This window comes from Trachypithecus francoisi, unplaced genomic scaffold (assembly GCF_009764315.1).
Source record: "Trachypithecus francoisi isolate TF-2019V2 unplaced genomic scaffold, Tfra_2.0 Lachesis_group8, whole genome shotgun sequence".
Classification (NCBI taxonomy): Eukaryota; Metazoa; Chordata; class Mammalia; order Primates; family Cercopithecidae; genus Trachypithecus; species Trachypithecus francoisi.
In genome coordinates this window covers 13111684-13128900 of record NW_022681473.1, presented here as the reverse complement: position 1 = coordinate 13128900, position 17217 = coordinate 13111684, and the positions used below count along the sequence as shown (strand labels likewise).

General features: G+C 51.5%; 1 protein-coding gene across 1 annotated transcript; it reads left to right on the top strand.

Moving 5' to 3' along the window:
* The first annotated feature begins 972 nt into the window (after positions 1-972).
* On the top strand, positions 973-16950 carry MS4A10 (membrane spanning 4-domains A10). The gene is made up of 8 exons (XM_033205485.1): positions 973-1055; positions 5695-5899; positions 6357-6476; positions 7639-7695; positions 9300-9431; positions 10875-10985; positions 13736-13854; positions 15488-16950. Exons 2-8 carry the CDS (start codon positions 5717-5719, stop codon positions 15567-15569), a joined length of 804 nt encoding a protein of 267 aa, XP_033061376.1. The 5' UTR covers positions 973-1055; positions 5695-5716; the 3' UTR covers positions 15570-16950.
* The last annotated feature ends 267 nt before the right edge of the window (positions 16951-17217 follow it).

The following is a 17217-nucleotide window of genomic DNA, read 5'->3' as shown; positions in this document are numbered from 1 at the left end:
GGTGCCAGAAAGGTTGGGGACCATTGCTCTACAAAAGTAGTTTCTTTTTTTCCTTTTTTTTTTTGAGACAGGGTGACACTGCATCACCCAGACTGAGGCGCAGTGGTGTGACCATAGCTCACTGGACTCAAGAGATGCTCCCAGCTCAGCCTCCCGAGCAGCTGGGAATATAGACATGGACCAAGACACCTGGCTCAGTTTTGAATTTTTGAATTTTTGTAGAGATGAGGTCTCGCTATGTTGCCCAGGCTGGTCTTGAGCTCCTGGGCTCAAGTGATCCTCCCACTTTGGTCTCCCAAAGAGCTGGGATTGCAGGCATGAGCCACAGCCCAGCCCTTTAAAAGACTAGTTTTCAAAGATTCAGCCGAGCTCTGTGGGGCTGCAGGGTTAAAACCTGAGCGTAAATAGGCCTCAGTGAGCACCAGGACTCAGTTTTAATTTTTTTGTTCTGATCATGTGGTCACACTTTTTTTTAAAGAGTCCATATCTTTTAGAGATAAATATGAAAATGCTTATAAATAAAATGGGAAGATGTCTGAGTTTTGCTTACTTTTGGGGGAGAATAAGATTGGCCAAGAGTTGCTGATGGTGGCTCTAGCTTGGGGATGGGCACCGGGGGTCATGGGACCATTCTCTCTACTTTTGTGAGTCCTTGAAATTTTCCAAAATTAAAAGGATTCTTTCAAAAGGTTCAACTTCTTACTCTACTCCCAGGATCTAAGGAGATTACAACCACCTTCACTCCATCAGTCCTGCTCTGAAAATAGATTAAATTATCAACATTTCCCTTGCCAAAGGATATTTGCAACTGTCGAGGTGAGACATAAAGAACGGCACTAAGATTTTCACCTGCCGGGGCTTGGGGGAGGAGGAAAAACTTTGACAGCTTCCATGCAACTGGGGCATGAAGCAGGGGGTGGGTCCAGGATGGAGAAGATCCAAAGTCTAATGTTGTAAAGATGTGCTGATTTCCCAGCGCTGTCTCTGGGGAGCTCCAGCAGCACCAGAGGGCAAAGCACAGCTGAAGGCTCAGAGCTGCGGTCCCAGGCCCTGGGGTGAGTGGTCCCCCCATGGCAGGAACAGAGGGGAGTGATTTTGTGTCTCCATGTGGAGTTGGGGGGTTGCTCAGGTGTACGGACCTGGTCCCACCTTGAAGCCAGGGGACCGGCCTCTTATACCCTTAGCCAGTCAGTTGTTGGCTGTAAGGTTGGGACGGTGTAATTTAAACTCCCAGAAGAGAGCGGATGTGAGCCTTTAGCAACAAACAATTATACCAGCTGGAGAATGGGTGGTCCTCCCAGCAGAGTGGATCTGGGAAGTAGCGGACACCGTCGGCCTCTCCCCCGGGGAGCCCCATCCTGCTGCCAGTCACTGACCCTTAGAGCTAGAGGAGCCCCAGGCACTTCTCTTGCAGTCTAGAAATGTATACACACAGAGAAACGAGTTCAAGAAAACAGAGGCCCAGAGAGGAGAAGGGACTTATCGAGGGCCACAAGGGGCTGGGACTAGAATCCAGATTCTTGACCCCCTCCTTGGACGGAGGCCTCTGTTTCCTGCAGGTCTTTCAGCTGCTTGTGGGTGAACTCTGTTTACGCCAGCACCAGGACGAGGCTGGTTCAGTACAGTCCTAGGAGGTTTTCTAACTGGCATTCACTGAAACACTGATCCTCAAAGGGACCCCACTCCCCAACACCAGCCTGCCTGTCACTCAGCACCTCTCAGTTCCTACCTTTCTGTCCTTGACATGCATGGACACACATGCACACACATGCACGTACACACACGCACACACGCGCACACACACACACGCACACGCACACACACACACACACACCCTGAGAAGCTCTCTCTGTCCTCTAGGGGTCCACTGCACAGTCTGATGAGGGTCACATTATTCGTGCCACGTTTCCTCTGCCTGCTCACCTCCCATGGACACATCTTACTCACTCCTGCCTCGGTCCCTGCAGCGTCCAGTGTAGAAACTCCACGAACAAATCCATGAAGGACAGTGCTGGATCTCGGATCACTAGCTCAACACACTTAGCGCCTTTCTTCCCTCATGACCCCCCGCCCCACCCCAGGGCCCCAGAGCTCTCACGGCTCTCTCCCTCTGTAAGCAGGATGGGGATGGAGGCAATAAACTCACCACTCCAGATGACAGGAACGGGGTGTATCATGTCTTAACCGAGAACCAGGCGAGGACAAGGTGGAGGCTCGCTGGTGGGATTCTAGACACACCACAGGCCAGTGGCAACTGTGGCTGACATTTATTGCTATATGCCAGGCTCTGTCTGTTGCAAGCATTGTTTCAGTTACTCCCTACCACCTACCCCCCAGGGACAGGCAGTGGCACTCCCTGTGAGAAGGTGAGGGAAGACTCAGATGCTGAGATGTAAACAACCTGCACGTGGTCAAAGCTCCGGGGAGCAGAGCCAGGACTTTGCACAGGGCACCCGTTCTGGCTGACAACGTCCAGGGCTCATGGCCGGGCCCACTCTGCTGCTCTGCTGGGGGCTTCTAGAGGGTCCTACCCAGCTCTGTCCCTGTCCTACCTCCCCTCCCAGAACTGAAGGAACAACGAGAATACGTATGGGACCAACGCATTGCATGGCCCTCTGCAGAGCATGGTCCTGAGCTGGCTGAGGTCACTGGGGGGGGCAGGGCAAGGCTAAAAAAGTTCCTCCATACCCCCAAGCAGCCTGCTGCCTGCCCCTGTCTGCCAGCACACTGTTACCTCCTAGCAGCCGTGCACAGGTCCTGGAGGTGGCCCAGGACAGCAGGGAATAAGTGTTCTAAGGAATCAGAGTTCATGCTTTGTCTGCAGACAAGAGAGTCAGAACAAACTTTTCCCCAGGATGACTAAGGTCTGCCCTCTGCAACTGCTTCCTCTCCTGGTTGAATAAAATTCCTTGTAGCAGCTCCCTATTCCATGAGACAAGTATTACATTAAAGTTGGAAGGGACCCTAGAGACCATCACTCAATTTCCATTCCCACTGTGATATGCACATGAGCAAATCACAAGCAGAGATAAGGCCAAAAACCAGAGCCCAGGACCAGAAATTCAAACCTTCAAGGCCACTTTGCCCAAAAGCAGACCCCATAGAATACCAATTGCATAGAACCACCAGACTATAAGAAAAAAGATTCTATGGCCAGCCGAGTGCAGTGGCTCGCGCCTGTAATCCCAGCACTTTGGGAGGCCGAGACAGGCAGATCACCTGAAGTCGGGAGTTTGAGACCAGCCTGATCAACATGGAGAAACACCGTCTCTATTAAAAATACAAAATTAGCTGGATGTGGTGGCACACGCCTGTAATCCCAGTTACTCGGGAGGCTGAGGCAGGAGAATCACTTGAACCTGGGAGGCGGAGATTGCGGTGAGCCAAGATTACACCACTGCCCTCCAGCCTGGGTGAAATTCCATCTCAAAAATAAAAATAACAAATAACAAATAAATAAATAAATACATAATAAAGATTCTATGGCCAATTAAGTTTGGGAAATGCCCTTAATACTAAGACAGGGTGTGCCACTTGTAGAAAATCTCAGCGCCTTTAATATGAGAAAAAGGGAGAAGGGGATATCCATGGTTTCCCAAACTTATTTGACCATGGAACCCTTGTACTACAGATCCATCAGGACCAATGTTCCATGGAATATACTTTGAGAAAGGTTATTCTGGATTCTCAAATCCAACACCCTAGTGGATATTTGAACCATTCCTGCTGCCACAGCTCTCACAAGTGAATGTCTAGGTGGAGGTGCAGCTCCAGAGCCCAGGCACTCACTCTTCCCATGGACAACCAGTTCCATCTGAGGCAGCCCTACTAAGAAGCCTCTCTTCTTCTGTTGTTTGCAGTGGAGTCCAGGCCTGGGTCCAGGGATTGTCCTCCCAGGTGTGCAGAGTCTAAGTGAATCTGGTGGCTAATCTGGTTCAGGCCTCTGCCACCAGATACATCCCTTAGTCCAGCTAGCTGTGTCAGAAGGACTCCTGAAGGCTTGGGAGCTGAGAGAGGGACAGTTCCCAAGCATAGCTGGGCAGAGTCACAAAGAGACAGCACTGTGTCTATGAGCTCAGCTTCTGAAGCCCAGGAAAGAGGGAGACCCTCTGCCCACTCGCCCCACTAAATTAGGAGTCATCACTGCAGTCCCATGGAGATACCAATCAGGGGGTCCCACCCAGCAGCCCAGGCCCAGAGCACCGGTGATGGAGTAAGACCACGCGTGGTTCCAATTCCAGGCACTTCCTCACTGTGTGACCATGGCCAAGGCAGGCAACCTCTCTGAACCTTGGTTTCCTCTTCTATGCAATGGTGCTGACTTCCTGAGTATTAAGGGAGGTTGCCTGGCAAAACTGCCGCCTGGCACAGCGCCCAGCATACAGTGCTCACCCAACTGTGAGGCCCCATCTGGCTCTTTGGCTCTTGGTAACGTCCCTTCCTTTCCCCTCTACCCAATCCAGGATATAGTCACCTGGGCTATTTGTCCCTCCAGACTTCCCGAGGTTCTTTCCCTGCACCCCTGTGGAAAATGTGGATACTCAACGGAACTTCCTGGATCCACAAGTCAGATTTAAAAGTGAGAGGAATGCCCCTCCCTTTTCATTCATCCAGGAGAGAGTCTGAGACCAGCCCACTCTCTCTCAAGGATTTGTTCATTAGCCCCATCCCCATGGAGAAACCATCTCTAACCTCAGTCCCCACAAGCCAGCTCCCTTTCTTCCCTGCCCAGCTCTCCACTTTCTGGGACAGAAAGGCTACACTGGATTTTCTCACCAAGTCCCCAGGCAGCCCCTAAGCCCTAGTGCATCCCGTGGCATCAGTATACACAATACCAGGCTCTGGCTGCAGGTCGTGTGTCCAGCCCCCTTCTAAGTGTTTTCCCAACTCCTTTCATGCCCATGAGAACATCCAGAACCTTCCTTTTCAATTGTTGAGCCAACAGTGCATGAAGGACTTAAGCCCCATGCTCTGGAGCCAGCCTGCCATGCTTCAAGTCCAAGTCACTTATTGGCTGTGTGACCATGGGCAAGTGGCTTAACCTTTCTGAGCCTCATCTGCAAAATGAGAGTGAGGACAGTATTTACCGCATAGGGTTGGAATGAGGACAAAATCAGGTAATCCGTGTAGAAGGTTTATCTCAGTGCCTGGAGCAGGGAAAATATTGGTAAATGCTAGCATCGCTAAATATGGACTTCCTGACTCAGTGTTGGCTCATAAAAAGTCCTCGGTGGAAGACATTTTCTTCCCTTCTCTCCAGGAGGCATGGGTACTACCACAGGAGGTAGGACAATTATTTCCCACCTGCCTTCAGTCACTCATCTTGGACCAGCGGATGGAGACTGTTTACAAAGCCTCTCCATCGACCCGCACCTCCCAACTCTTCCAAACTACAGTCTGGTCACTTTTGGGTGAGCTGTGTCTTCCACTGGTTGTGAAGCTTGCCTGGTCCTTGTTTTTCTGCCCCAAAAGGAACTGTGTCTCTGCAACCCCAGAAAGGCTGTAAGCAGCAATTACTCCCATCCTCAGGGACCAGATTATTCCAGGTCAAATCAAGACAAGGGATTGCTGGACAGGGCAACCACGGTTCCGGAAAGATCCAATCCTGTAAGCAGAGGTGATTGGCAGAGGCTCACCCAGCCACAAGCCTCAGAAATGAGATGGGTTCTGATGGCCTTTCTCCCTGTCCTGCAGCCAGGACCCCCAATCAGCGTCAATGAAAGCAGAAGCCACAGTTATTCCCAGCCGTTGTGCTAGGGGGCTTCCGTCATGGCAAGTCCTCAGCCCAGTCCAGACCTGGCAGACAAGTCTACCCGAGAACACGACCCAGCCCAAGCTCCCGGCTCCACGCGGGCACAAGAAGTCTCAGAAGAGGAGCAGCCTTCTCAAGGAGCTGGGGGTGAGCATCCACTTCCCAGGGTCCCAGCAGTGGGAGGAAGAGGAGAGGGGGATATGAGGAGGATGCTGGGGGACCCCAAGAGGAGAAATGGAAAAGAGAAAGGCTCCAGCTTTCCTGCTGAACATTCATCTGAGCTGGAAAAGGCCTTGAGGACTGGAGAGAATCTGCCCACACCTGTACTGCCTTGTGAGGTTCGGACAGGGCCCTGTCCTGGGGAGAATGGCAGGAGAAGGCTGCCGGCTCCAGGATACACAGCTCCCACCCGTGGGGCCCTTGGCAGCTTCAGCTCTTTCTGCAGGAAATCCTGGGGAGTGGTCCTTCTTAGAGAGCCTGGTTTCTGGGATCCCTAAGAGGACGGAAGGGACTCAGCACAGCCAGTAGGTCCAAGGTACCAGTGGCCTCAATTAGAGCCAGCCACCGATGCCCTCACCCCAGCCATTCTTTCTTCCCTACCCAGGCCTTCCACATCACCATCGCTCTGCTGCACCTGGTCTTTGGGGCCTACCTGGCCTCTACAGTCAAGAGCCTTCACCTGGTGGTGCTGAAGTCTTGGTATCCGTTCTGGGGGGCTGCCTCTGTGAGTAGAAGGCAAAACACAGACCGAGTATGGGAGTCTGCAAGGCAGGCCTGCAGGAGGCCCTGGCACTGGGGACAGGATGCAAGATGGGACAGAGACAGCTAATAGGAGTGCGGCAGAAGCCAGGCCCTTTCTCCAGTGTTCCTATCTCTGCTTCTTTTATCTCAGTCACCATGGTAATAGCTCCTTCCAGGAAGCCCCCGTCAATTCTGAGTCCCAAGAGAGCATTCGAAGGCTATCTACTCTCCCATAATTGAATATGTGCATTTGGCAAAGAGGAGGGTGAGCAGGACCCAGGGACAGCTTCATTCTTCCCCGGCCTTCTGGGCAGCCAGGCTGCCTCTGGATCCAGCGACAGGTGCCCTGTTGGGGTTGGGCTACAAAAACACACAGGGAGTAAAGTGTGGCTCCCATCCTCCCAAGGCCATCAGCCAGAATGGGAGATGACGCTGGACCAGTGCATGTACCATTTCCCAGAAGCTCTACATTCCTTCAGGTCTCCGGAGAGCGCACCCCATTCCTGACTCCCACGTGGAGTCCTGCCTATGCACTAAGTCCAAGCTCCATGGCACTGTCTTGGGCAAGTATCCCAATCCACCTTTCACATCAGTCCTCTGTGACCACTGCCCACAGGATGGGGCTTTCACTGCACAGTGATAGAATGCAGTGTTTATTCACCCTGTGCTCCCAGGGACTAGCCCATAGTAGGTGCTCAGTGAACATTGGAAAGAAAGATTGCAGAGGTGCTCCCAGAGACCTTGGAAGCAAGAACTTATATCCTCCAAACTGCAAGATTCAGGAAAAGAGAAAGGGTCGGGGTAGAGGGGTAGTGCCACTGATCCCAGAGGGATGGTTTGGGTTTGTAAAATGAGGGAAGCAGGAGGGGCTAAGAGGGAGTTCTAGGTGCAGGGCACAGCTTGGTCCAAGGTGTAGAGACAAGAGCAGGTGTGGAAGTTTGTGCACACGGGAAGATGTGAGGTGGGGCAGCGCCTGGGATGGGCCACATGGCAGGCAAGAGGAGCTCACTCTGCGGGAGGAATAGTATTCTCCACCCCACTGGCTGCCAAGGGTTGATTTTCTTGGAGAATAGGGGTAGGGTGGGAATTTGTGGGTTTTGAGGAACCCTGGCTTCTCTCCTTTGACCTTCACATCTGTCCTGCAGTTTCTCATTTCAGGGATCTTGGCGATAACAATGAAGAACTTTTCTAAAACTTACCTGGTGAGTGGGTGCACTGAAATCATTCTCTTCCATCCGAGCATGGGGGAACTTTGTTAAGGGCATCTGTGTGTAGGGGCCATTGTGAGGGTACTTCTCCAGGACTTGCTAAGAGCAGGCTCTTGCCTTCAGGACAACAGAGGATGTCCAAGCAGAAGGGTCCAGATGCAGACAGGCTGACAGATTTGACTGTGGGAGGAAAGGAAGCATGATCTGAAGCTTCTCTTTCCAGTGCAGTGAGGCAGAGAAGGAAATGGCTCCCAGGCACCCTGACCCATCCATCTAGGACATAACTTTGCTTCCTCTCAAATCTCCTGAGTTTTAACATTAATCACCACATAGCCTGCAAGCCCTAGCCTCCAGCTGAATTTGCATCTACTTCTCTCTAAGAGGCAGGCAGATCTCCTTGTGATCCTCCCTGTTCTGCCTATGCTGGCCACTGCCCGAACACCTTGCCCTCTCCCCTGCACACATGGCTCCCATGTTTGACTTACTCCGGACCACTCAAGACAACCTGTATGTCTTGTCCTGCCGGAGGTCTTCTCTGACCTCCATGGCTGCCTTCCGTGCTCCCACACTCTGTGGACTTACCTGTCTCTGCCATACACTAAGTTCTGTGTGGGCAGAATGTGTCTGAGCATCTTGGTAGCCCAAGGTGGCCCAAGTAGGCACAGAGTAGACACCTAGCACAAGACTGGATGGGTGGAGGTGGATGGATGATGGAAGGAACATCCCTGCAAATTACGGCCCACACCCAGGTCTTCCCACTGCCCCTTCTTCTGCCCCCGAAGCCCAAGCCAGGTCCTTCCCCATTTGTGTCCCTCAGCCTGGCTAGGCTGTGGTTGCTCCCTGCTTTCTCAGAGGGCACAGAGAATAGAACAATGGTTGTTCAGTTTACCCAGCAGAGGCAGGAGACGCTTGACAAAGACGTGCCCATTCCCCAGACCTCACCCTCCTGGGCTGAGCCCCTTTTAGAACCACAGGCCTCCTGCTTTGTATACCTGCGCATAAGGACACTCTGACTGTAAAGAAACCCATTCCAGTATGAAAGGCTACAGATTCCACATGTGCATAGTCTTTCCTCACTATGAAGGTTTGCACTTGGCAAGAGGCTCCTGGAATGATGCTTAACTGGAGAGGATGATGAATACAGGCATTTCAGGGACCATGGCGGGTGGGCAGAGAAAAGGGGCTGGCACTGGGATATGTGAGGATAGGGCACTTTCAGAGCTCCTCCTGCCCTTTCTGGTGGGGAAGGGGCTAGATGAGGATCACTTGTTTGTCAAATCCCTAACACTTGGCATAGCTGATGTAGGATGGTCGGGGCTGGCTTTGAGCGGGAGAAGGCAATGGGGCATCCTTTATTGCAAAGCTCTTGGATCTGAAGGCAGCTCTCAGGTTCTCCCAATGTGTCCCACAGTAGGCGAGGGCCAGCTGGGCCCTCCTCAGTGGTCAGTGGCTCAGCTCCTGTGTGAGGGGCTGAGGGGCCAGTGACAGGCAGAATCTCTCCTGAGGCTACAGAGAAAGCTACTGGCAAGCATCAGGGGAGGACCTAGCCCCAGGTCTCCACCCTTTGGACAGCTGTTACCTTTATTTTCCACCTATAGAAGATGTTGTGCCTGATGGTAAACCTCGTCAGCCTCTTTTGTGTGCTCTCTGGCCTCTTCGTCATCGCCAAGGATCTCTTTCTGGAGAGCCCGTTTCAGTCCCCGATCTGGAGAATGTACCCCAACTCCACGGTGAGTCCCCAGGCCTAGAGGGTCCTCTGACTTCAGTGAAGGTGCTGCCTTGGGTTTGGCCCACAGGAGGTTTCTAGCTCACAGAAAGCCTCTCCTGGAGCCCAGGTGTGGGCCGCTGAGCCCTTGGCCAACCTATTTCTGTCCCTCCCAAGGTGTGGTGGAAAGGGGCGTGCTGGGCTGCCCACTGATCAGCATCACTGAATCCAAGTCCACTTTTATAGATGGGGAAATGGGGCCAGAGACCTCAGGGAGGAGCCTGCCTGAGGTCAAGCAGCAACTTGGCCGCAAATCCAGGACCACAGCCTAAAACTGCTGATTTCCCAGCCAGGGCTCTAAGCATGGTGTCCCTGGTGGCCCCTGTGATCCAGGAGCCTCCCAGCAGGCTTGCAAAGCTGGCCAAGTCCACTTTGTTACCCTCAACTTCTGGGAGTGAACACTGAGGTCCAGAGAGGCTAGATTAGTGGGTCTTAGACTCCAAGCCTGGTGCTCTTTTCGCCACGCCACTGCTGCCTCTGAAGCAGAAGGCAGACTGCTGGGTGCCTCTGGGTCAGGCTCCAAGAATTCTTTAATTATTTATTTATTTATTTATTTATTTAGAGACCGAGTCTCACTCTTATCATACAGGCTGGAGAGCAGTGGTACGATCTCAGCTCACTATAACCTCCACCCCCCAGATTCAAGCGATTCTTCTGCCTCAGCCTCCCGAGTAGCTGGGATTACAGGCGTCCACCACCACACCCAGCTAATTTTTGTATTTTTAGTAGAGACGGGGTTTCACTATGTTGGCCAGGCTGGTCTCGAACTCCTGACCTCAAGTGATCCTCCCGCCTTAGCTTCCCAAAGTGCTGGGATTACAGGCGTGAGCCACCGCACCCACAAGTGTTCTGACCATAGTGGTTTGCTATTCCTTATCTCCTCCCAGCACATATACACACATGCATACACATGCACATCACATGCAAGTGTGAGCATGCATGGACACACATGTGCGTGCACACACATATATATACATATGCTTCCCTGTCAAATGCATGTGATACTAGGAGATGTCTCTCAGCTGCACAGCTCTTCCCCTCCCCTGCTGTAAAATATGCGCCCTCACTCTGGGACTAGGTATCCCCATCTGTCAAGTAGGCTTGGATCAGACGACCCTAAGGCTACCTTCAGTCTTACCAGGGACCCATGAGATTCTCTAGCCCTGAAACATTAGGCCAATGCTCACCAAAGACCTATAAGTGCCAGGCATTGAGTGTAGGGCAGTGACCAAGATAGACCCACTCCCCATCCCACAGAGACCCACCCTGCCCTCCCCCACGCACACCTGGGAGCTGAAGCCCCAACTGCCCTCTGCTGTGGATCTGACCCCTGCCTGGCTAAGCCCACATAATGGGTGCAGACACCCAGAAAGGTCTCACCCTGCCTTCCATCCCTCTCCCCTCTCAGGTCCACATCCAGAGGCTGGAGCTGGCCTTGCTCTGCTTCACGGTCCTGGAGCTCTTCCTGCCAGTGCCCACAGCTGTCACAGCCTGGAGAGGGGACCGTCCATCTGCAAAGGTAAGACAAGGGTTTGTCTTCCCAGGAAGACAAAAAAAAAAATGGGGGCATGAGGCAGCAGACGGCTCAGAAAGGAAAGGAATGTGGAGGTTACAAGAAGAACATGTTTCATTCATTCCTCACTTTGCTGAGCATTCATTAAGTGACCACAGTCCAGTAGGGGAGCCAAGGCATGGGGGCGAGAGAGGAGGCCAATCCAAGGAGAAGAAGGTGAGGCTGCCTGAGAGGAAACTCCATGGGTGCCCAGAAAAACAGGCTACTGTGCTACCAGCTCTGAAGGCCCTGGGGAAATTGCATCACAGAGGCCCGTGGTGACTGGGCAGGGTTCGGACCCACAGGCATAAATGGAAAAGGGACTTTCAGCAGAGCATCGACAGCACGAGCACTGGCTTGGAGACAGGACAGAGAAGGCCTGGGGAAGCTACAGTGTGTGTGGAGTTTGGCTGTGGTGGAAACAAGTGAGAGACAGAGTCATCAAAGATCGGGCATTTAAGGAATTCCAGGGACTCTGTTTAGCACTATATTGATGGATCAATCAATGCATCCATCGATGGATGGATGGATGGATGGATGGATGGATGGATGATGTATGGAAGGATATAGACATGCAGATATACAGATAAATATAGCTGTATTTAACTTTATCTTCTCAACAATCCTTTTTCTTTTGAGACTGAGTCTCACTCTGTCGCCCAGGCTGGAGTACAGTGGCACGATCTCAGTCCACTGCAACCTCCGCCTCCCAGGTTCAAGCAATTCTCCCACCACAGCCTCCCAAGTAGCTGGGACTACAGGCACGTGCCACCACATCTGGCTAATTTTTGTATTTTTTTTAAGTATAGATGAGGTTTTGCCATGTTGACCAGGCTGGTCTCAAACTCCTGACCTCAAGTGATCCACCAGCCTTGGCCTCCCAAAGTTCTGGGATTACGGGCATGAGCCATTGTGCCCAGCCCTCAACAACCCTTTGAGGTACTTAAATTCCCATATTACAGACTAGCAAGCTGAGGTTCAGAGAGGTCACATCACTTCCCAAGGCGAAGCAGCCAATCAGGAAATCCAGGACTCAGCCTGAGCTATGTCTAACCCACAGTCTCGCCCTTGTCTACCCATGGGGAAGGCAGAACGGCCAACTGGGGCTAGATATATTTTAAAATAGAAGGCAAGTCTCTCCTCACCCCAAAGATCCTCAACAGTTCAGGATAAGGATATTTTATAAAAGAAATAAATACATAAAAAACAAAGACCCTGACCAGAAGTGATCTCCAAGGCTCATTTCTTTAAAGAAAAAAAAAATCACATTACAATCTGAACTTTAGAACACTATTTGTAAAAGTGCCAAATCCCCCATAATTCTGCAAGTCTGACGCTGATTTTCGTGTTACTGACCTCATCACACACCGAGTGTTCATGTAACGCGTATATAAGTTGATGGCCTCTGAGTTTCATTTAACATCAAGCAGAGAAGTTGTCTTTGTGAATTTCTGGCTGCCTGACAGGAAGTCTTCTCATTAAGACATCAGAAAGCCAGATGGTGGCCTTGAGTCACTGAGGCCAACCCCACTTTTAAGGATAGGGAAAACTGAGGCCCCACACCTAGCTGTAGCTATGAGCCGTAATTGTTCCTATGTATTGACCTTTGCTGTGTTCCAGGCACCATGCTAGTGCTGCAGGTGGCTGTATTTGTTTTCTATTGATGTTGTAGTAAATTGTCACAAATTTGGTGGCTTAAAATGGCACCTATATTATCCTACAGTTCTGGAGGTCAGCAGTTTGAAATGAGTCTCAAGGGCTCAAATCAAGGTGTGTTGCCAGGACTGCATCCTTTCTGGGGGCATCGAAAAGAATCTCTTTCCTTGTCTTTTCCAGCTTCTAGAGGCTGCCTGCATTCCTTGGCTTGGGCCCCTTCTTCCACCTTCAAAGCCAGCATCACAACATCCTCCAATAACCCTGTCTCCCTCTTCTACCTTTAAAGACCCTTGTCATCATACTGGGCCCAGACAGATAATCCAGGAGAATCTCCCCATCTCAAGGCCCATTGGAAACCTTAATTCCATCTGCAACCTTAATTCCTCTCTGCCACATGACCAGAGATTAGAACATGGACGTCTTTTGCAGGCTGTGCTTCTGGCTGAGACCTCCTTGACTCTCACAGCCATTCTGGGAGGCAGGTTCTGCTTTTCCATTTTAAAGAGGAAAAAATGAAGCTTAGAAGTGACTTCCCAAGGTCTCAAGCCAGTAAGCAGCCATGCTAGTCTCCCAGTGGTCCCTGTGCCCTCCCCATCAGTAAGGACGGTGCCAGGGACAGGCTCTCCAACACTGAATTGGTGCCACCCTCATCACGAATCGGGGATGGAGGCGTGGCAGCAATCACTGGCAGACACTGTTGGCATTAGACCTGCCCCTAGAGTGTATCCTGACTATAAGGGACTTGGGTCATTACCTGGCCCAGCCCCCCTCAGGAAGCCCAACAGGGTGAGTGACCTGCCCCTGGTCACCAGGACACTGGTAGCGGGACAGGAACCAGGGCCCCATCCACTGACTCCCATGTGGGCCTCCTCTTCTCCCTTTTCAAGAACAAGGAGGGTGGAGGGAGTCACACGCTGGTCTATGGAAGTCGCTTCGTCTCTCAAGCCTCAGTTTCCCCATGTTCATGGAGAACTTGAGTCTTCAGAAGTGAACTAGCAGAGAAGTGTTTCGGAAGCAACCAGTCACTCCACAGCTGTGAGCAGGTGACTTTTCTTTTGCAGAATGACGACGCATGCCTTGTTCCAAACCCACCATTGCATCTCACAGGCCTGCCGGTGGAGTCCCCGCCATCCTACCAAAGTGTGACTCAAGGGGGCACACAACACAAGCAACATCAGAGGTGAAGAGGTTTGAGCCCGGCTGCCCAGCCCTTCAGAACCCACGCGTGGCCCCTTCTCCCTGGCATGGAGAGAAACCAGTTCCCAAGGGAGCTGTGACGGGCAAGGGGCTAACAGTGCTGCAGCTAGAACTGCCTGGCCTGGCAGTGGTAGCCGAGGCAGCAATGGTCCTATACACTCAGGCACTAGAGGAACTCCCAGGGGCCCCAGGAACATCTCAGCACCTGACTTGGTTGACCAGAGCTACCTCAGCTGAACCTGGGCACAACCAGGACCCATCACCCTCCCTGCCAGCCTCTAGAGCAAACTTCTGGGCCTGCAGCCCCGAGGTGCCCCCCATGCCCTCTGACCTCCCTTGTCTGCCTTCTCTGATCAGTGGCGGATGCACAGGAGGATATAAGGGGAGCCAGGAAGGATGGTATCCAGAGTGGCACAGGCAGGGGCTTCCCTTGCCTCAACCTACTAAGAGGCCTCTGGGGGAGCCTGTGCATCTGAATCCCTGGATTTAGGATAAGGGCAGCTGGGGAGTTGAGTCCCATAGAAACTGTATGCAGTTCTTCCCTCTGAACAAGACCCTCTGCATGCATCTTTTTGCCTCCCTGGGCCTCAATGTCTTCGTCTGTAAAGTGGGGGTGGGAGGATGACATGATCCAGGAGTCTCCCAGCTTGAAAGCTCTGAGGTCAGGAGAATTCAAGATCCCAATTGTGACATCGAGTTTACCAGTAAAACTTCAGCCTCAGGATTCCAAACCTACTTGTGCTAAGTAAATAATGTGAGGGAGAGGGACCTGCCTTCCTCATTTTCCAAATTTCGGTCATCTGAGGATAGTCTTCAGGATTTTTGCTTATTTGTGAGCTGCAATGTATTCTGGGTTTTTTCCACACTGGTTCTTTTTTCCATATTATTTTAAAGGGGCACTTTGTAGCAGCAAGATATGGGAAATCAGTATCTTTCCATAAATAGAAGGGAACCCCAGAAATAACAAACACGTGAAATAAAATGCAATTTTCCCCTCCAACCCCATGGTCTCACCCACTGCTTCCCTTCCTCTTGCTAGCTCTGCCCCAGCCACCATGGCTTCCTTGAGGTTCCACAGGCACCCCAGGGAAACCCCTGCCTCTGAGCCATTACCCTTGCCCTTCCTCCACCCGGACTCTCTTCTCCCAGGTATTTGCTGAGCTCACTTTTTGTTGTTGTTGTTGTTGTTTGTTTGTTTTTTGAGACGGAGTCTGGCTGTGTCACCCAGGCTGGAGTGCAGTGGCGCGATCTCGGCTCACTGCAAGCTCCGCCTCCCGGGTTCACGCCATTCTCCTGCCTCAGCCTCTGAGTAGCTGGGACTACAGGCGCCTGCCACCACGCCCGGCTAATTTTTTGTATTTTTAGTAGAGACGGGGTTTCACCGTGTTAGCCAGGGTGGTCTCGATCTCCTGACCTCGTGATCCGCCCGCCTCGGCCTCCCAAAGTGCTAGGATTACAGGCTTGAGCCACCGCGCCCGGCCAGAGCTCACTTTTTGAATCTTTACTGGGCCACCAACTCTGAGCCAAGTGAATGTTATTTAATCTCAATGTCATTTAGTCCTCCCATCAGTCTGTGACCTAGCTGCTGTTACTATTAACATCTCCATTTCACGCAGGATCAGAGAAATTCAGCAAGGTTCCCCGCACACATGGGTAGTCACCAACGGAGCTGGGATCTGGACCCACACTGCAAACTGAAGACCACTGCCTGACAATGCCCCAACTTGGTTGGAGCATAGCCTCTGCTCTCCCGAAGTTGCACTTTCACTGGGAAGATGAGATTTGTACATACAAAAGACTAGTGCGATGGTCTATACAGCAAAGTCAGCCCTCATAGCTCCTGGGAACCCTGTCCTCTCAGATAAGCCATTTCTTACCCAGTTGATGGCTCGATACATGTGGTAGCCCAGATTGTTTTGTTTTGTTTGTTTTGTTTTGTTGAGATGGAGTCTTGCTCTGTTGTCCGGGCTGGAGTGCAGTGGCACGATCTCAGCTCACTGTACCCTCCGCCTCCCTGGTTCAAGTGATTCTCCTGTCTCAGCCTCCCAAGTAGCTGGGACTACAGGCACACCCCACCACGCCCAGCTAATTTTTATATTTTTAGTAGAGACAGGGTTGTACCATATTGGTCAGGCTGGTCTCAAAATCCTGACCTCAGGTGATCCACCCGCCTCGGCTTCCCAAAGTGCTGGGATTACAGGCGTGAGCCACTGCACCCAACCCAGGTTTTCAAGTTGTCTGAGATAGCAGTCTGCTCTCCACTGTCTTATAAAATCCCTGTGTAAAGGGATGCTTTCAGTATCATTTGCCCTTGCACAGAATATCCCTGGAGTTTGAGGTTCTTTGAATTCTCCTTCTTTTGTCATGTCCTTCGCTGCCACTTCGTGCTGTGGTCACTAGCTTGGCCATAGCACCTCTCTTCTCCACTTCTGATCTGCTGATCTAGCATTCTATAGATTGCAGCTGGCTTTAAAATAGATTGTAAAGTGTAAGGCATTAGGTTCTGAGAGAGTGGCAGAGAGAGCCATGCAAATGTTTAGGACAAACCCCATCTTTCTTTTTTTTTTTTTTGGTTTTTTTTTTTTTTTTTTTGAGACAGTCTCGCTCTGTCTCCCAGGCTGGAGTGCAGTGGCGCGATCTCAGCTCCCTGCAACCTCCACCTCCCAGGTTCAAGCAATTCTCCTGCCTCAGCCTCCCGAGTAGCTGGGATTACAGGTGACCGCCACCATGCCCGGCTAATTTTTTGTATTTTTAGAAGAGATGGGGTTTCACCATGTTAGCCAGGACGGCCTCAAACTTCTGACCTCATAATCCACCTTCTCGGCCTCCCAAAGTGCTAGGATTACAGGCATGAGCCACCACTCCCGGCTGAAACCCAATCTTCCAAAAGATGAAAGGGTGTGATGGAGAAAACCTTAGCTTGGTTGTCTAAAGACCTGGGTGCAAACTCTAGCTCTGCCAGTCACTTACTGTGTGGGTTTGACTCAGTCCCTTCCCCTCACTAGGTCCCAGTTTCTCCATTTGTAAAACAGGCAATTGTGCTACACTGATGGTTTGCATCAATAAAGGTAGAAATGGCTTCTGGTTTGACTTCTATTTTCCAAAAATCAGTTGGTGGAAGACTTGTCAATGTTCTCTTTGAAAGGACACTGCCTCTGCAGGTGCATGGTAGAAGCCCGGGCAGGGTTAGCTGGTCTTGGGGAAGCATGGCCACAGCCCAGTCTCTGAGTGGCTCATCAGTACCGCCACCTGCTAGAATGGCTGCTGTCTTCTAAACAGTATACAGAATTTCTAACACCAAGCTAGAAACAGAAAGCAATCTTTGACTACTGTTAATGCTGTGGTT